At 44.5% G+C, this 21323-nt stretch overlaps 1 protein-coding gene across 2 annotated transcripts in view; it reads right to left on the bottom strand.

Annotated features, from left to right (window-relative positions):
* Positions 1-20636, bottom strand: part of VAV3 (vav guanine nucleotide exchange factor 3) — a 275259-nt gene extending 254623 nt beyond the window's left edge. For both annotated transcript variants that reach the window (XM_073571669.1, XM_073571670.1), the window contains exon 1: positions 19334-20636. In XM_073571669.1, coding sequence (XP_073427770.1) covers positions 19334-19537 — 204 coding nt within the window. In that variant the 5' untranslated portion in view covers positions 19538-20636. The remainder of the gene's footprint in view (positions 1-19333) is intronic.
* Between the last annotated feature and the right edge of the window lie 687 nt (positions 20637-21323).

Below are 21323 nucleotides of genomic sequence, written 5' to 3'. Positions count from 1 at the left end.
CTCATGTGCACACAATCAGGGTGTATATATATTTTGTGCAGCCATGTGTACCTCTACAAGGTACGGAAGACTTCCCGAGAATCACTGTTTCTTTGTAGTAAGGAATGAAGGTTTACTTCTTATGAATTCTGGATTTAAGAATAGAAACATTTGTGCTCCTCATATAAAACCGGAGGCACAGAGATATATTTTGGGTCCCATAGCAGCCCTGCTCAGTGTGTGGCTTGGAGTCATTGGGACCTAATCTGGCGGCAGGGGTCCTATTCTCCTGCCTAAGGCCGGGGTCACACTTGCGAGAAACTCGCACGAGTCTCGCATCTCAATATCCGGCACTGCCGCCAACACTCGGACCGGAGAGCTCCGCTGCATAGAAATACATGCAGCCGCACACTCCAGTCCCGAGTGCCGGCGGCAGTGCCAGGTATTGAGACGCGAGACTCGTGCGAGTTTCTCGCAAGTGTGACCCCGGCCTAAAAGTGGTATACAAACAGGCTTGCACTGGCCCACAGGAGAACAGGAGAATCCTCCGGTTGGCCCCTGTACAAGAGTGGGCCCCCACCCTCTTATATGAGCAGTACTTGGCACAATATACTTGAATCATTATATACCGACAAAAACAGCATCTTATTCATGTAATATCTAGCCAGTTCATTGTTAGATAAATTTGGGATTGACGATAATGTCACATTTGCATTTAGCTGAAAAGTGGGGCCCTAGAGTTGGTTACTGGCGGGCCTTGGCACTTCATTTCGACACTGTACACAGAGATCATACAGTTTAGATCAATAAATCTAAGCATCAGAGAGAATTACCAACAGAGTAAGGGTGAGATTATTTCACAAATTAGTCTTCAACTGCACAAAAATAAATTAAGCAGACGATGTACTCGACAAGGCACTACTACTAGAAAAATTCAGAGACATTTTGAAAAGTCAGAAATGATAAATCTGTCGAAAACTGAGTAATGCAAACCACACATACACTGATGAGCAAACCAAAAAAATAATAATTACAGTAGGACTGAAAAAAAACTAGTGACATTGACACAAAAATAAAATATCTAAAATACAAACTTTTACTCCCTCAAAAATATGCAAAAAGAATGATGAATCAGCCTAAGGCTGCGTTCACATCACATTTTTCCTACACATCAATGGCCCTGCAGGGTCTGAAAAATAGGATTCAGGCGTATCCACTGGTGGAGTTATTGAAATTAATGAAGCAGGTGGAGTCACTTTGTGCTCTATCTGACCTCATTTTCGACAGTGGTCATCTTTCTGTGGGCAGACACAAAAGTGCAATCAACCACGATTTTTAGCTCATCTAAAAAAGGCGGACACTACCAAAAATGAGGTCAGACAGGAGAAAAAGTGACTCTGTCTGCTTCAATAAAGTCAAAGGCCTCATCAGCAGATCCACCTGAATCCCATATTTTAGGTCTTCAAATGGAAGTGTAGACCGACCCACCGACATATGGCAAAAACGTGAAGTGAACCCGGCCTTAGTGTCAAAATATGCCTCCTACAACAACAGGGGGCTAAGCTTCTGAGATCTAGCTCTGGATCAAGAAGAAACCTTACGGTTGGGATGATGGTGTTTGGTCATGGCAGGCAGAGTTTGAGCTGTCGAAGCAGGACAAGTCATCAGCGAAGCAGAAAAACCTTTCTAATGGCTGGAAACAAAGCGACCTGCTCGCGAACATAAATCCTTTAAATCCTAGCAAGCAGGCATGTAGCTTTGCTTTGTCCATGATAATATAATTTGAGAATAATTATAATTAACACTTATAAAACCGCACTCTAATTCTGACGATGCAGAAATTTGCTTCCTGTATATTAACAACTAGACTGCACTTATGTTTTACTACAGACTACATCCCTGGTATGCAATAAACTCAGGGTGTGTTCTCTCCCATCCTTTAATTAATGATGTCTTCTTTAGAAAGGAATGTCTTATTGCAAAGTAGAAATAAACGATACATGCGGCAATTATCAGAAACGGTCCAGGTGACATGAAATGAATCAAAGTGGTAAATCTATAGGTTCAGACGTAGCCTGAGCTCCCAGGATCTACTCTCTGAGGTATACAATATATTCAGAATTGGGGCGACCTCACACATGACGCTAATGGAACCCACTGGTTACCAATAATATATGAGGGAATTGCTGTTCATGCAATTACCGGCTTTTTATGTACCATAATTCAATCAACTAAATGGAAAATTCAACTATTCATATATCAGCTACTCCAGAAATATCCTGTCAGGGCATGTTCACACTTAGGTCCTGATTCATCTGGTGTAAAACACTTTGACAAGTCACAAAATTTTAGCGCAACTTGGGATTGTGCCAAAAATTGGCAACTTTTGGCGTTTTTGTGCCAGTTGTGCCCAGATCTGCCCATTTTGGGGCACATGATGCCACCGCTTGTCTAATTTATGGTGAGCTACAGCATGCCTTACATCAGAAATCTTACTCCAGTCCCTGATTGGAAAAAGGATTCACGGATCAGCACACAGAGGCAAACCTTCAGCGTGCCCCCTCATCAACATAGAGTACCAGCCGGACTTGAAAACGCAGTGATAGGGGGAGGCTGGCATGACGCTGGGAGAGAGTGTCAATATGGGTGAAGCTGGGAAGAGGGGTGGGGGACGAAAGATGAGACGACGGGTAGTGGCCTAAGGTTAAAGGGGAAATGACATAGGTAGAGGTGGGGTTAGGGAAAAGACACAAAAGGGATGGCCTGGGGCGATTGACCCTCTTTGACTTCTGGAACGGGACGGACAGCAAGATGTGTGCCCGTTGCGATGTTTTGGAAAATTTATGGCTTCTAGGCCCAGGCAAGGGGGATCCTTGCTATGTCATGAGGACAGGTCCTTTTTATCAAAATATCAGTTCATCACGGTGTTTCGGAAGTGCTTGGAAGCAGCTGGCATGGAGCCGCACAGCTATGGAGGTCATTCCTTTCGCATTGGGGCTGCAACAGAGGCAGCAGTTAGAGGTTTACGTTCGGAAATTGTAATGAGAATTGGCCTTTGGGAGTCACAATGGTACCGGTCCTACGTACAACCTCATGGATGGGAAGGGGCTAAACTTTCGGGTAACTAAAAGATTTCACTAACTTATGTTTGTTTTATTACAGGGCGGGTTCCACAGATAATCTGGAATCTAGGCAATTCTTATGTTCACCGAGGAGCGCTATGAGCAGACGGACGGATGGGAGACAAATGGGTTTCAAAAGGAATGTGGCGTTAATTAATTGGATTGGGTTTAGGGGTTTAACATGGGGTCGGGTAATTCACGAGTTTCATCGAGCAGTTCTCCGCCATAGATCTCCAGATATTTTAGTTTTGAATGCAGGGGGTAATGACCTGGGAGTCCGCTCTAGGAAGAGATTGGTTAGCGAAGACCTGAGGCAACTATAGGTGGGGTTCCCGGGTTTGAAAGTAGGACAGTCTGACATTGTACCCAGAAAATTTTGGCAGAAGGCATGTTCTGTTCCAAAGATTAACAAGGCACACATTAAAGTCAACAAGGAAATATCCAAATTTGTGGTGCTGAACGGGGGAATGGCGGTACGCCATGCAAGTTTTGATCGTATGGAGGAAGAGTTTTGGTTGGCAGATGGGGTTCACCTGAATGCAGTGGGAACGGATTTGTGGACTTTGGGGCTGCAAGAGGGGATAGAAATGGCCACAGCATTGCCAGATGGTGGGATCTCGAGCACTTGAGGTAGTCAAGGTGCTCTCGGCGTGGCATTGGTGGGTCCTCGAAGTTAGTTAAAAATTCGGGATTCTTTAAATACATGGATCACTTTCATTGGATGGTGATGTGGTGGTAGTCTGGAGAGATGGAACGTCGGATTCACATTAACTTGAAATATGGGTGATACCTGGCGATGTAACGTCGGGATCACAATAACAAGAATTTTGCGTGATACCCGGCGATGGAACGTCGGGGTCACTTTATTACGAGTTTGGGTGATACCCGGCGATGGAACGTCGGGTTCACATTGATATCAGGAAGGCAACCTCTTCCCTTGGTTTAATGGTGCTTCTGAGTCTTGCAGCTATGGTGCTTCTGAGTCTTGCAGCTAGGAGTAAGGCTGGGAGGGAGGGGGCAATGCCATGAGAAAAAACCACCAGACCTTTGTAACTTCGAGGACCTCACCAAGTGTCTTTTAATTATCAATAAATATCAATAAATTGGCTGCTGTGGCCGTTTATATCCAAAGAAATTGGTTGTCACTTGTCCTTGCTTTCTGGGGCGAGAGGGGGGAAGGAACCTCCGGGGGAGGTAGGTTTGTGGTCAGGGAAGTTAATCGTGAGTACCTGACCTTTCGAGAGTCATGTTTTTGCCACAATTTTGATGCAAGCTATGGCGATAAAAACGCAGTGAAAATTACGCAAGCTTTCTAATAATTTTTTTATGTGTTTTTATGAGACTTTTCATTTTGCATGTTTTTTTGGTGCTAAGCCATTTTGATCTCAATTGGGGAAAAATGTAGTAAAAACACTGAGAGAACTGATGTGCTGCGTTTTTTAGAAAATGTAGCATGTAAAAAATAAAAAGCACCGTGTGAATGAGATTTTAGAAGTCTCATTCATTTTGCCGTTTAAAAACACTTCACTCCCTGATGAAGCAACGTGTGAAATGCGCGTTGGAGTGCGGGGTGGCGGTGACGGCACACACATTATGAATTCTGGTGAGCATTTGTAACTTTACATTTATCTCCACTCAGACTATGTGTTGAATATTTATTTAAAGCACTTTATTGTATAACAATTGTTACATATATGCACTGCACTTTATTGGATAACAATTGTTATTTATATGCACTGCACTTTATTTCATATATATAATTCTTTTTCCTTATTGATTTAAATTGAGTGGAGATATATATTTTTGAATAAAATACACCATAAGATCCGTTTATTATAACTCTAACTTATTAATGTGTGCTGACCTGCCCCTTTTGCTTTTTTAATTATGTATTGTCTTTATTGTGGTTTTTAATGTGTCCCTTTTTGGTGTCCTCAATAAAAAACATTAATTAATAATATTAAATGGTGTTGGTATATATGGATACGTGGTCCTTTTTGGTTTTATACACTGTGCAACAAGCCTTAAGGCTATGTGCACACGTTGCAGATTCTGCCGTGGAAGTTTCTGTGCTGATTTTGCTAAATCCGCAGGTAAAGTGACCTGCGTTTTACCTGCGGATTTAGTGCAGATTTAGGCTATGTGCACACGGTGCGGATTCTGCTGCGGATCTGCAGCGGATTTGGCCCTGCGGATTTGCAGCAGAACTGCATGTGATGTACAGTACCATTAAAGATAATGTAATTCAAAATCCGCTGTGCACATGGTGCGGATTTTTCCGCGCAGATTTGCTGCGGATTGAAAACTGCAGCATGTCACTTCTTTTGTGTGGATTTCCTGCAGTTTTCCACCTGCTCCATTCTAGAAATCCGCAGGTGGAAAACCACAGGGGAAATCCGCACAAAAACTGCACTAAATAGGCATTAAAACCGCACTCAGGGCCGGCCCGAACGTATAGGCGAACTAGGCGGCCGCCAGGGGCGCCGACCCAAAGGGGGCGCCAGAGAAAAAATAGAAAAAATTATAAAAAATCTTTTCAAAAGGCAAAAAGTTTTAGGGATGGAAAGAAAAGTGTACATATTTAAGGGCAAATATGACGCAAGAGAGGTTGGTTGGGTTGGCAACAATTTCGATAGAATCTGAAGTTGCTAAACAAATTAATCTCGGTGACTTAGTGTCATCCTTTTAAAAAAAAAAAAGGCAAGGAAACAAAAATTTTAATTACCTATGGTCGTTTTTGTTTTGTGTTATTGATTACTTTGTATATATTTGTCCTATACAACTTCTCAGAAGATTAAAGAGTTAGGAAAGAGTTAATTAATCATTGTTGTTGTGGTTTATTTTGCTCCTAAATTTATATCCCAAGTTTTCATCTACTGCCAAAAATAGTAGGGGTGCAACAAAATAGTTTCGCCTAGCGCGCCGTAATCTCTCGGGCCGGCCCTGACCGCACTAAAACTGCACTAAATCCGCAGGTCATTTTACCTGCGGATTCAGCAAAATCTGCGCGGAAAAATCTGCAGGAGAATCCGCACCGTGTGCACTCAGCCTTACACCTGCTCCATAATAGAAATCCACAGGTGTAAAACTGCAGGGGAAAACTGCACAAAAACTGCTGCAGATCCGCACAAAATAAGTGACATGCTGCAGTTTTAAATCTGCGCGGAAAAATCCGCAGCATGTGCACTGCGTTTTTTGGTTTACAAAGCCTTAAATGGTCCTGTACATCACATGCAGTTCTGTTGCAGATCTGCAGAACTGCAGCAGAATCCGCACCGTGTGCACATACCTTAAGGGTGTGTGCACACGCTGCAGATTTTGCTGCGGATCCGCAGCGTTTCTGGCCCTGCGGGTCCGCAGCAGAATCTGCTGCGTTGTACAGTACCATTTTACTCTATGTAAAATAGAAACCGCTGTGCACATGCTGCGGAATTTTCTGCGCGGTTTTGCTGCAGTTTCAAATCCGCAGAAAGAAATGACATGTCACTTCTTTTCTGCGGATTCCGCTGTGGTTTACCATCTCCTCCATTGTAGAGGTGATAAACCGCAGGGCAAAACCGCAGCCTAATCTGCAGGTAAACCGCAGGTCTTTTGACCTGAAATTTACCTGCGGATTTTACAAAATCCGCGGGGAGAAAACCGCAGCACCTAAAAACTACGTGTGCACATACCATAAGATTCCCTGTTTTTTTTTTTGTTTGCTCCAGGGGTTTTCCTCAACTTGGGAGAACCCTTTCTTAATCCCTATGTTTCCCCCTTGTAAAATAATAACGTTTATATTCCCCTCTTCGATCTTCGAGGTAATTCATGATTAGTGCATTGCCAGAAAACAGGTGTATAAAATTAATGTAACACCTGCACAGGGAACTGTCAGAGCATCTACCGACATATTGGAACGTACAGACAAGAAGAGTTTTGCAGTGGCTGTTAAACAGGGACCTACAGACACTAATCGTTTTTCTCCTGAGTGGCAGAAGACTACAATTCCCAGGGACCCTTGTTTCAGTGAGATGATAGAAGAAGAGAGAAGGAGGGATGTTGTGAGTTCATTTTCTGATCTACCAGTTGTGAGTTCTCCTTCCAGGCTCCCTCTGGTGGTAATAGGAGGTAGCGAGGCTGATTTAATCAGTGGAGATCTGCCACCTGATAAGGAGGATGACGATTGGACCTCGGGAATCTCAGACTGGATTTAAGACAGCCGACGCCCTATTCTGGTGCTGGTGATTCCTTCTGGCTTGTCAGGTTTTGGTTCTCAGCTCTGTTCCAGTCAGCTCAAGCTAAGTTTTTCTGCTTATGTTCACACTTGATTTTGTTGGTCTATTCAGTTTTTTGTGTGGTCAGCCAGCCCTGGCTGGGGCTGTGCTGAATTTCCACTCTTATTTATCTGTATTTGCCGATTTGCTTTATTGTCCCTTATTAGATTGGCCTCTTTTTCCTCTGTCTCAGAATATTTCAGAGTGCTGATATAGTGGGAGAAGTCTAGTGACTTCAGGGTTAATTTTGCTATCAGAAGTGTTGGACATTATTTTTGTAGGGTTTTTGGCAGATTGCAGACAGTGTCTTTCCTTTCCTTTCTAGTTAGTTTGGGCCCCATCATTTGCTCAGCCTGTTTTCCTGCCTGTGTTTGTGTTTTCATCTTGTTTCACCGTCAATACATGTGTGGGGGCTGTCTTTCCTTTGGGGTCTGCTCTGGGGCAGCTAGTCTTCCCCTTTTCTTGCTTTAGGCTTATTTAGTCCTCCGGCTGTGACGAAGCATCTAGGTTTATCATAGGAACACTCCACGGCTGCTGCTAGTTGTGTGGTTAGGATCAGGGATCTGCAATCTGCATAGTTACCAACCTCTCTGGTTTTCTGTGACTTAGCTTGTTTTGTTTTTTCCTCCTCGGTGACCCATTCATAACAGAGGGACTTGAGGGAGGACGCTGTGAAGAAAGTGAAAGTAAATGTGCAGAGGAGGGAGAACGTGGCAGCTGCTTGCTATGAGAGACAGAGCGGTGTGGATCTTGATTCTCCTAAGTTGCAGAGTGTGGGAGTCCCCGCGGAGATACCCTGTTGCTGGAGAAAGCAAAGATCCAGAGAGTCTTGCCGGCACTCCCATCGCATAAAGGTCTAAATCCTGCAGCCCCCAGCTGGAGTCCAAAGAATCGTCCGGCCGTTAGAGACATAGTGAGTGCCCTTCTGAGAATTGTGGTTCTATCAGTGCTATTTACAGTGAGTACACGGCAACCTAGACTATTGACAGCAACATTCATCTAAGTGCACCCACGGTTGCTACTTTGCGCGTCAACATCCGCGGAAACTGGGCCCCAACATTTGGACTGAGTCAATACAAAAGAGGGGGAACCTGCCACGTTATATTTGCAGGGTTGGAGTTGAATTAGATTGTGATGTGTATATGACTTTTATAGAGCATTGTTAATTGCATTGTATGTTTATCCCTTTAAACCCACCTCAATTCTGCTGCATAGCAATAAATCTGTTAAACTGCTTTACTCCTGTTTCCTGAGTGTGTACTGAGCTGTGGCAGGGGTTTCCCGAATCAGCCCCTGGCAGAAGAAAACTGTCCTTCTGCAGCCCCAGAGACAGAGCTCCAATCAAGATTCGGGTGGAGGCACAGCGCCCTAGAGAGGTGAGACCCCCCCATAATACCCAGGGTACAGTGGTTGCCCTAAAGGGGTGTTACATTAACCAAGTTTTTTTCACAATTTTTCCAAACTTTTGCCTTTGCACATCAGTGGGGGTGAGGGGTGGGGGACGAAGTGAAAGCATCATGGCCAATGGTGGACCGAAAATTGTAGTAAAAACCCATTGCACCCTAAAGCTGAAGTAGACTCTAGTGCTCAATTCATTAAGCTGGTGTGTCTCTTGAATTTTGTGCATTTTAAGGCTGCAATCAGAGGAGCGTATGGCATCTGATGTGAGAGCACCTGATATGCTAATGACAAGCGTCTCAAATTCTGCTGCAGTAGTGATCCGAGTGTCAGTACTCTGTGCTCCGATCCTCTTGCATCACAGAATCACAGCACAGTTGAGGAGACGGAGAAAGTAATTTCTCCATCTCCTCCATGGCCTGAGCCGGCATATATTGGACTGCACTGGGATGACATCTGAGTGAACTCCGATGTTTCAGATGCACCCATAGACTTGTATGAGTGCGTGTGAGCCGAATCTCGCTGACAATCGCAGCATGCTCCCATTGTTCTGTCATGCCAAATCGCCATGTCATGTTTTATTGCATAGCACTCGGCCGTGTTATATGCTCGTGTGACCCCGGCCTAAGGCCCCCATACACATGAGACTAACGTCAGCCGATACAGCTGATACTGGGCTCAGCAAACAGTCTAATGTGTACAGGGCTCAAGACGCTAAGGCCACGTTCACACGTGAAGTATATGGTCAGTATTTTTCCTCAGTATTTGTAAGCCAAAACCAGGAGTGGGTGATAAATACAGAAGTGGTGATGAGTTTCTATTACACTCTTCCTCTGATTTTCCTCTCCTGATTTTGGCTTACAAATACTGAGGTAAAATGCTGACCAAATACTGAACGTGTGATTGTGGCCTAAGGGCTCATATTCACTTGCGAGAGACTCACACGATTCTCATGCGAGTCTCTCAAATGAAAGCCTGGCACTGCTGCCGGCACTCAGACCAGAGCGTGCAGCTGCATAGAAATACATGTAGCCGCACGCTCCGGTCCCAGTGACGGCGGCAGCGCCAGGTTTTCATTTGAGAGACTCGCACGAGAATCGTGAGAGTCTCTCGCAAGTGAGTATGAGTCATAAGGGTTATGCATGCCTGGTCTCAGACTGCCGATCCTTTCGATCTGTATAACATGTCGCCAGCGTCTCTCTCTCCAGCAGCATCTCTCTCATGGCGAACGCAGGAACACGGGGCACGGTGAGCGCTCCTGTGTATGGGGTAGTCAGCAGATAGTTGTCAGCTGAACCGTCGTTCTATTGACAGGTACCTACTAAGTATTGGGGCCTTTACTCCGCCATGCTTTTTTAGACTGGCAGATGGAATACCATTGTGATGAATATGCCCCAATATATGAAACTACCAGGGATTCAAAGCCATTTATAAGGAAAAATGTCTTCTTTTCCCATAACAACCAATCACAGTGCAACTTTTATTTTGTCGCACCAGTTTTAGGAAATGAAAGCTGAGTCCTGATTCGTTGTTGAGGGCAACTAAAGAAGTTTTTTAGTCCATTTTGATTAATCTGTCCTAAGATCTTTACCAGAAAACATAGTGCAGCATGCCGAGCATTTACTACAAAGCAAAATGCTGGAACCGCAAACCTGAACATTAATAAAAAGTGACTTGTCCTCTAATAGCTTTCTGCAAAGTCTATGACAAAACACAAGGTTAAATTCAGTCACACAAACCACTTCCTACAATTTACTGTACAGGGAGGCTTCCTTGGCCTGCTATCATTCTTACCCTACAGGCCTAATAGCAATATAATGGCTCCGTTCACTGCTGCATGACGGCTCAAATAAGACTCAGACTTCTTTCTTTTTTTTTTTTTGAGTCATATTCTAAAAGAAATCAAACAAGTGAAATGAATGTGCTACTTACATAATGTGCAGTTATGGCCCTGGCTGCCAACACAAGCAGAATGACACCCTGCGCAATTACACCTTGACACCACGGTCAGATCCATACTGTCCACACCAGACAGAGAACCAGACCACCAAAACTTGGCTCGTGGCTCAGAGCCAGATCCCTTAATCAGACAGGTTCTCACAATGGCACCTGTCCATAGGTGGGAGATAACAAGCAGCAAATGACAGGCCTCTAAATGCTTGTACTGGAAGCAAGAAACATCTGCAAGCAGAAGGATCAAATTGTGATGGCAGAACAAATGAGTCAGAGCATCTCCAAAATGGCGTTTCTTGTTGGATGTTCCTGGTATTTAGTGGTTAGTTTGAAAAGTATTTCAAGGAAGGAAAACCGGTGAACCAGCTAAAGGGCCAAGGGTGGAGATGAGTGAACCCGAACTTAAAAGTCCGGGTTCGTACCAGACAGTTAGTATCCGCATCTAAACACCAAATATGGACCTCTCCCGGAAATCCATTGCAATGTCCGGTGTTCCAAGGAAAGTCCGTTGCAGTGAGAGAAATTTTCCAGCTCAGAAGTTGGGGTCCCCATTGTTTTCAAGGCGGTTCAAGTTCTGAATCAAGTTTAGATACAGTTCTGGTACCCAAACTGAACTTTGGAATAATTTAGGCTCGTGTACCAGAACCGGAACTTCCACAGGTCCATTCATCCCTAGTCATGGGTATAGTTTGTGCAAATCAATTCACAGGACCAGGTTACTAAACTGTGGCTGCTGGACAGGATCCCTGAGAAATGCCCCCTACTTCCGGGCATCCGCGGATCTTCTTGTGATTAGCCAGCCTGTACCGACCTTAGCATCCCATGTGATGTCGCACCAGGCCTAATAATCAAATGAACGACATTAAAGCTGCACTCTGAAACTCTATGTATGAAAATATTGAATATATGAAATTGGAACTGCATTACTGCTGTAGAAAATAAGCTAAAAATGAAGGTACTTAGAGCTCAAATTGGACAATTCGTGTAAGCCCAACTGCCAGCGACAAGACGTACCCCTTTGTTGGGACCCTAAACCCAACATCATGCATCTAACCTTGTCTAAAAGCCTATAATTATAATAGCAGGTAAGATCAAGCTCTATTTAAAAATGCCTTAGTCTGATGGGAGGAGATCAGTCAAAAGGCATGAACTACAAATAAATATAAAAAAAACTGACTGGCACTTCCAAACAGAAAAAGACAAGTGTGAACAGGTGCGAGCTAAGACAGCCACTCTACATACGGTAACTAATTTATTTGTTAGTAATATAGAGTGTCTCTGTTAGCTTACACCTGTTCACACTTGTCTTTAGTTGTATAGAGTGGGTAATTGCTAATCAAATGAAGAGTTGTGGGAACTGGGAAGTAGAAGGTGGTTCTCGGGTCTCTCAACATGGCCGCTATACCTTGTCCTGCAAATTAACTCATGCGACCTCTAGTTATGGGTGCTCACATTTCATTGATGCACATGGAGCGTGAAGACTAGCCTGCCTAGTCTGATCCCAAAGAAGAAGAATTGTAGCACAAGCTGGTGCCAAGATATAGTGATGGCAGATAGATGGCAGAGCAGACAGCATCACAGCTTACTGCCTATGCGGTTTTGTAGCTGCAGACTAGTGATTGCCCATTCTGATCCCTGTCTACAGCTAACAAATGTGGCCTGGTCTCATGAACAGTAGTGTCTTTTTGTTTTTTCTATCATGTGGTTGGCCAGGTAAAGTTACATAGGTGCCGCGTAAGATAGATATGGTTCCAGGATGTCCTATGGTAAAACACACAAAGGATATGCTGCTAACGTCCTGGTGTCAGATATTATTACAGGACTTCTCCCTCTGATATCTGCCACCATCAAAGCCAGAATGGCAAAAGTCAAGTCAGAAAATAGGCAACTAATGAATTTCCTATAACTGATTATATGCCAACTTTGCTTATCTGTCTTGTGAGTACAATAAAATCAAGGAGCAAATTAATCCGGGCGAGGCGGTGCTTCACAACTGTGGGCCATGGTTCTGTTCTTTGTTTCACCTTATATAGGAAGGAAGGAGGACAGCCAAGCTGGCAAGTCCAAATGAGACAGCGAAGCAGTGATTAACCAGTTCTTGTTATAATCAACAAAATTGTTGCTGGGATCCTTTCAATAAGTGTGAACCGTGTCACATGATGTGGATGGTGGTCAATTTCAGGTTTTATATTATGCAGAAAGTGGATAAGATTTTGGAAAATCTCATCCACCATGATGGCGATATGAGTTTGCCACAGATTTTCCGCTCATAAAATCCAGATGGAAATTCTGCTGCTCGTCCGCTCGGTGTGAATTATACCATTTTCCTGTTTTCATTTCTCTTTAAATCTTTTCCAAATGTTTATTGCTAATAAATCCTATCATGTGCGGTTGTGTCTTTCTTTGTACTGCACCCGTCAGCCATGCGAACAGCAGACAGCAGTGTGAGCTACTCATCTGTGACATCCTCCAGCCTCTGTATGACCCACCGCCCACCGAACGGAAGCAGAGCTGATCAGCTGCACATGGTGATGCTTCTTACATCTGCCAGTGCTATCATCATCTATACGTGCGATCATAAACAATGGCTACAGATAATTCCCCACTAACCTTCAGTCTTAGCTATATCTGCTTCCTGGACAGTCGGGTTACCTGATATCCATTAGTGCTATATGATCTACACACCACTTACATTGTACGAAAGCTGGGTGTCACTATAAAAACAAGCTCTACTTATGGCCATATTAGTAGCCACGCAGTTTTCCTACATAAAAGCATATCAGTGACTTACGCCTATAACACATATAACTGTAAATGCTATAATTAGACACTCGGCATACTCAGTACTGTCATATTATGACCTGTGAATACGAGGTGCAAATTACTATAATCTGCACATTCCTATATGAAAATCCTATATACAATCTATGTATTCAGCTGACAGCTATGACCACTGGGATCTTCATCATTGCCACTCACTACAGAGACTTCATTATGTTCGGCATCAGTAATCACTGACACTAGCTCATTATTGCCGGCCGGACGCTCACTTCCAGCATTCAGTGTCGTATACACTGTTATTACAAGTTACAAAACAGATGCAAATGATACGTTGTAGCCACAAAGGAACATTGTACTACAATATGGCGAAGAAAAGACTAAACATAAGAGGCAAAGTATAAGAAATAAGGATGTACAAATAGGAAAACTCTGCTACAAAGTTTCTCCATTCTTGTCTCTGATTGGAATGTGGCTTTACAACTGACATTAGAAGAGTGACTATGGAGGACCGTCTCAGTATTGTTACTTGGCTGCCTCCAGGGTTGGTGGAGTGCACAAGTGATGGATTGGGGCGTAGTGTGGCAGGTTTTGTCACATTGCCGGAATCTATTTCACTACATAATTTTCATATAGAAAAGATTCATGTATGAATGGCAACAGGTATCAGATCGTTTTCACCAGAAAAAAAGGTTTCAGTTACTCATCCCCAATGGCAGAAATGAAAAGTCTACGTGACTGCTAAATTGTGACAGTGTGCGACACACACACTGTCACGATTTTCTGGTGTGCGGGTGGATGATTTGCATAGTTGCGACTGTGTGCTGATTACTCTCACCCGGCTTCTCTCAATAGAAGATAATTCAAGGAAACGCTAGAAACTACTTGGCACTAGACTGCATGTGGTCGCATGAGGGGAATACAGGGGAATCCCGACAGTGTGCACATTGTACACTGTCACAACTTAGCAACTACAGTTTGAGTGATTGCAGACTTTTCTTTTCAGCCTAGAACAACCCCTTTGAATGAAAAAACAAGTCTGAGACTGCATTAGGACCTCCGTTGCAGACTGTCACATTTGGTGGAAAAAAACAGTGCTGTATATAGGACTATTGTTCCTGCAAAGGCTTTAGACATGTCTGCAAAATCCAACAACCCTATTAAAATCAATGTATCTGTGAGTGCTAAAGGTATCCAATGTATAGCACCACACCCCGATGCAAATGAGGACAGGTTCTTGGGTCTCTGCATCCTACAATGGACCCTTACATCAGAGTTGTCTCAATTAGAACCTTCATATGTAACAAATGTATACCACAATTACTCCGCCATCCTGTAAGTTGGAAAAACAAATATAATGACACATACCACCTGAATGGAGACAAAATTGACACTCTTCAGTATCGGGTGAATAAAATAGTATAGACACATTTATAATCTACCCCAGGAACCTTTCCCAACCCATACTACAAATATAGGGCTTGCACGAAGTCTGCACATACTGTAGTCTTCTTTAACCAAGGTGAAAGAGAATGTGGTGGCAGTATACCCACAGTCTCCCCAAAGTCTACATTAACGTCAACCCATAGATTGAGTCTATCTCTTGTAGCCAAATGTGCGGTTTGCCTCTCACGACCTCCCAAAGAGCCTCAGAACCCTCACAGATCGCCATAGTCTACAGCAGAGGTCTCCAACATTTCTGACCTTGGGAGGCTCATTCAGCTCTGAAAAAGGGTCTCCAGCCACATCCAGCTCCTTCCCCACTAACAGTAGTGGCACCCAGAGCCCCCTATTACCAGAATAATGGCAGCCAATGCCTTCCCACTGAAATCACCAGGGCTGTGGAGTCGGTAAGCCAAACCTGCGACTCCGACTCCTCAATTTCCCTTACACCGACTCCGACTCCCACAAATATTGCTTATATTTAAGTGAATAATTTATTGTAGTACAATGTGAACATCAGACATTTAATCATTTCTATGATCCAATAATCAAGATATTTAGATAGAACATAATATCTATTTATTGGAATACAACTTTAGAACACAAAAAACTGTAATAAATTGTAAATATGTAATACACTGTATAATATCGATTACATACATGCGGTACAGACCAAAGTTTGGACACACCTTCTCATTCAAAGAGTTTTCTTTATTTTCATGACTATGAAAATTGTAGATTCACTCTGAAGGCATCAAAACTATGAATTAACACATGTGGAATTATATAATTAACAAAAAAGTGTGAAACAACGGAAAATATGTCTTATATTCTAGGTTCTTCAAAGTAGCCACCTTTTGCTTTGATTACTGCTTTGCACACTCTTGGCATTCTCTTGATGAGCTTCAAGAGGTAGTCACTGGAAATGGTCTTCCAACAGTCTTGAAGGAGTTCCCAGAGATGCTTAGCACTTGTTGGCCCTTTTGCCTTCACTCTGTGGTCCAGCCCACCCCAAACCATCTCGATTGGGTTCAGGTCTGGTGACTGTGGAGGCCAGGTCATCTGACGTAGCACCCCATCACTCTCCTTCTTGGTCAAATAGCCCTTACACAGCCTGGAGGTGTGTTTGAGGTCATTGTCCTGTTAAAAATAAATGATGGTCCAACTAAACACAAACCGGATGGAATAGCATGCCACTGCAAGATGCTGTGGTAGCCATGCTGGTTCAGTATGCCTTCAATTTTGAATAAATCCCCAACAGTGTCACCAGCAAAGCACCCCCACACCATCACATCTCCTCCGCCATGCTTCACGGTGGGAACCAGGCATGTAGAGTCCATCCGTTCACCTTTTCTGCGTCGCACAAAGACATGGTGGTTGGAACCAAAGATCTCAAATTTGGACTCATCAGACCAAAGCACAAATTTCCACTGGTCTAATGTCCAATCCTTGTGTTCTTTAGCCCAAACAAATCTCTTCTGCTTGTTGCCTGTCCTTAGCAGTGGTTTCCTAGCAGCTATTTTACAATGAAGGCCTGCTGCACAAAGTCTCCTCTTAACAGTTGTTGTAGAGATGTGTCCGCTGCTACAACTCTGTGTGGCATTGACCTGGTCTCTAATCTGAGCTGCTGTTAACCTGCGATTTCTGAGGCTGGTGACTCGGATGAACTTATCCTCCGCAGCAGAGGTGACTCTTGGTCTTCCTTTCCTGGGGCGGTCCTCATGTGAACCAGTTTCTTTGTAGCGCTTGATGTTTTTTGCCACTGCACTTGGGGACACTTTCAAAGTTTTCCCAATTTTTCGGACTGACTGACCTTCATTTCTTAAAGTAATGATGGCCACTCGTTTTTCTTTACTCAGCTGCTTTTTTCTTGCCATAATACAAATTCTAACAGTCTATTCAGTAGGACTATCAGCTGTGTATCCACCAGACTTCTGCACAACACAACTGATGGTCCCAACCCCATTTATAAGGCAAGAAATCCCACTTATTAAACCTGACAGGGCACACCTGTGAAGTGAAAACCATTTCCGGTGACTACCTCTTGAAGCTCATCAAGAGAATGCCAAGAGTGTGCAAAGCAGAAATCAAAGCAAAAGGTGGCTACTTTGAAGAACCTAGAATATAAGACATACAGTATTTTCAGTTGTTTCACACTTTTTTGCTAATTATATAATTCCACATGTGTTAATTCATAGTTTTGATGCCTTCAGAGTGAATCTACAATATTCATAGTCATGAAAATAAAGAAAACGCTTTGAATGAGAAGGTGTGTCCAAACTTTTGGTCTGTACTGTATATATATATATATATATATATATATACATACAGTATATACACACACACACACACACTATGACTTATCTCGGCTAAGATAAAGCCTAGATCCTCAGGCTACATTCACACTATGGGCGTAGCCAAGATCAAACCTGTGGGGGGGGCAGAACTTCATACTGTTCCGCAGAACCTCATACTGCACACCTCAGCTGCTGCAGAACCTCATACTGCACACCCCTACACTTGAAAATAAAGCCAGCACCTTAAGAAGATGTGGTGATGAATGCAGTCTATTTATTCCAACTATCAATTGATGTTGATGTGTTACTGAAGACGAGCAATGCATGTCCTGGGCGTCCTTTTGGGCAGCTATGAGGTGCACCTGACTGGTGCTAAAAAAAAAAGGAGTGTTAGTCTGTGTGCTACCCGGCTTTCATTCTTTTTGGTACAGATAAGATATGGATAGACAGATATGGATAAATGGATAGATAGAGCATATTCCTAATCTGCTTTTGCTATTGAAAACATTATCTATGAGCTCAAAAACATTTCAGGTGATGCAGTTTTTTAAAAAGCTGATCTGCTTTTGCAACTGAAAAACGTATCCTCAAAAAATGCAGGAAAAACGCTGTGTGTGAATGTAGCCTTAGATCAGGAATAGAACAGTCAAATTTATAGGACATTTCATAACTTTCCCAAATTCCTATGAAAAAATATTCAGCACATTCTGCATTGAACTACTGTACCCAATTTATTATATATTTTAGGAGTCGGAGTCGGTCCATTTTATACCGACTCCAACTCCGACTCCACCAAAATGAGCACCGACTCCGACTCCACAGCCCTGGAAATCACACCAAGGCAATATGCCAAGCCCCAGGGTCTCCTACCTCACCCCATTCTAGATCTGATCTTCCGGGCAGGGCTACACACAAGTCACCATCTAGAGATGCTAATGCACTAAGCCAGCTGACAGCCGCAAGCCTCTCGAGCTACTGGTTGGGGACCCCTAATCAACAGAAATGCTTAAAAAAGCTTTTATCATATAGAAACCTTAATTTGTCCCTTTTTAAATGTATGTATTTTGTCCTGTAGTTCTTTATGTCACCACAGTGGGCCAAGGATTTTGTGGTTTCCAGATGTTTGTGGCTGATTCATCAATTGCAACTTTTTTTTAAAAGTCCCTCAAATTTTGCACACGTAATCCAGTCCACCCCTGGAGTGATTTTACATACCTCTGGAATTTTTGCTCAAAATTTTCCACCATTTATTGGAACATGCAACTACTTTTTGCTCAAAAAAAAATCTCAAACAAAGTTAAAGTGAAAAAAGGAGCATTTTTTCATTTTGCCCAAAATTTATGAACCACTTGTGCCATTTTGAAGAATTTTGTCCAAAAAAGAAGAGTGATTACTACAAGACAAAAAAAGAGACATATTGTCAAGAAAAATTAAATAAATAATGAATCGGACCCAAAGTCCTCAATTACTGCAGTAGTCACTGCTGACCATGACACAATAACCACCAATGGTAGCAACGGGACAACGTGGGCAACACTATTTCCTTACATTACTTGGCGCCACAACCATACACGGGCCCAACAGGGACCAGTGGTGAGAATTGGTCCAGGACCAGAGTGACATAATTTGGTTGGTCAAATGTTGGACAGCTCCTATGGATGTGCAGCATGGTGGCCCCACAAGGCCATAAGGACACACCTCTGAGTCAGATCTCAGCAACAGTTGCAGAATTTTCCCGTGTTTGCATGAGTTACTGGCAGCTTGTCAAGGGTTTACTGACACTCCAGAAACAAATATGGATTAAGAAGCATGTACACCGCCTTGTCATATACCCTTCAAGATATCAATGGCTGCCAACCAATGTCAACGGTGCCTGAGTCTCTCTACATATAGACCTTTTCTGAGCCAAGTTAATCCTATAACGAAATATACCACCAGATTGCATGCGATATTAGGTTGCGAGCCCCTTAGGATGGATGTCAGACTGTTCTATGTACAGCGCCGCAGAACATGTTGGTGTTATAGAAAGTAGACTTTTGGCCAGATCCTGTCCTAGGAGCTATTTCACTAGAAATAAGCAAAGGGTGATGACACCTGGGCACTTACTGACCTGGGACATCTGTGGCCGAAGATTAATGTCCTTCAGATTGATACAGCTGGGCTGCAGGTTCTTCAGCAGCTGGCACAGCAGGACCCCATCCCGGAGGGTCTGGGCCAGGTCGAATACCTGCGCAGTGTCCCATGTTACCCGGTGGTTTGGAGGCAGCACCCTGCACCTGATCAGCCACTGGGCGCACTGTCTCCAAGGCTCCATTGGTACAGGTGGAATAACAAAAAGTGCAAGTGCAATATTAGGAGAGGAGGAAAGTAATGGGGGGCAGGTGAGGACTTATCACAGCTCTGCCAGTCTCATCCTGGGTAGCAGAAGTTCAGGTCTGAGGAGTGTGGAGAGATGCAGGGTGCAGATCCTGAGGGCAGGGTCACAGCCTCCTGTGTCCTGCAGGGTCACAACAGCCTCCTGTGCAGTGCAGGGTCACAGCCTCCTGTTCAGTGCAGGGTGCAGATCCAGAGGGCAGGGTCACAGCCTCCTGTGCAGTGCAGGGTCACAACAGCCTCCTGTGCAGTGCAGGGTCACAGCCTCCTGTGCAGTGCAGGGTCACAGCCTCCTGTTCAGTGCAGGGTGCAGATCCAGAGGGCAGGGTCACAGCCTCCTGTGCAGTGCAGGGTCACAACAGCCTCCTGTGCAGTGCAGGGTCACAACAGCCTCCTGTGCAGTGCAGGGTCACAGCCTCCTGTGCAGTGCAGGGTGCAGATCCAGAGGGCAGGGTCACAGCCTCCTGTGCAGTGCAGGGTCACAACAGCCTCCTGTGCAGTGCAGGGTCACAGCCTCCTGTGCAGTGCAGGGTCACAACAGCCTCCTGTGCAGTGCAGGGTTAGAACAGCCTCCTGTGCAGTGCAGGGTTACAACAGCCTCCTGTGCAGTGCAGGGTTAGAACAGCCTCCTGTGCAGTGCAGGGTCACAGCCTCCTGTGCAGTGCAGGGTTACAACAGCCTCCTGTGCAGTGCAGGGTCACAGCCTCCTGTGCAGTGCAGGGTCACAACAGCCTCCTGTGCAGTGCAGGGTCACAGCCTCCTGTGCAGTGCAGGGTCACAGCCTCCTGTGCAGTGCAGGGTCACAGCCTCCTGTGCAGTGCAGGGTGCAGGCTGCTGGGTGGAGGTGTCTCCTCATCTGGGCTCCTCTTCATGGTGTGGGGACATGAGATCCTTCACTGCGAGGCACCTGATGGAGGAGTCACTCAGCGCTTCTTCTTGCTTCGGGTCACTGGCTCCTCAGTGATCGCGGCAGCGCCCGGCGCCCATCCTCAGCCTCCGCTGTCTCCGCTCCGTCTCTGCCTCCAGTCCGGTCGCCTGTCTCCAGCTCTGCCTTGGGCTGCAGCTCCTCAGTTGCGCATGCGCAGTGCGGGGCATGTGGATGTGACACTACTACCTGCTGTCATTACACAGGAGGAGGAGGAGGGGAGCGCTGACACTATACGCTTGTGGCATGGGAGGACGGGTGTGTGGTGCCAGGAGCTGGAGTCTGAGCCTTACACCTGGGAAATCCCGAGATCCCTCACAGTTACTCCTGGGTGATGGCTTGGGACACATTTTCCTATATTGCCATCACAGTCAATCTGACAGGGCTGATAACAGGGAACAGCAGAGTGTACTAACCTACAGTGCCCCACGTTCCCGCTAGAATCTCCTTCCCACCTCGTTATATTTCTTCCCTTTTGTTCCGTTTTAGTAGAATTTTATAGGGAAGACTGTATTTGGAAAATAAACACAATGGACAAAAAAATCTCACAAGCAAAAAAATAAACATTATATGTCACTGTAGCTAACAGGTTGTCAAATAAAGAAAAAAAACCTAGGTGTCAAACCATCCCTTAGGCTGCGTTCATACTGTGCGATTTTGCTGCATTCATTGACTGCCATTATGGGGGGGGTTTGGAAGTTCCATCATTTTAACCAATAATAACGCCGCACTTTACAAATCAGGGGCTGGTTTCACATTAGCGAGTCTGTGCGCGGCGTTTGATCCGCATAGATCCGCATGC

The sequence above is a fragment of the Dendrobates tinctorius genome, unplaced genomic scaffold, assembly GCF_039654945.1.
Source record: "Dendrobates tinctorius isolate UK_male_01 unplaced genomic scaffold, ASM3965494v1 ptg000029l, whole genome shotgun sequence".
NCBI lineage: Eukaryota > Metazoa > Chordata > Amphibia > Anura > Dendrobatidae > Dendrobates > Dendrobates tinctorius.
Note: the sequence above shows the minus strand (reverse complement) of the source record. Positions and strands in the feature narration are given on the sequence as shown.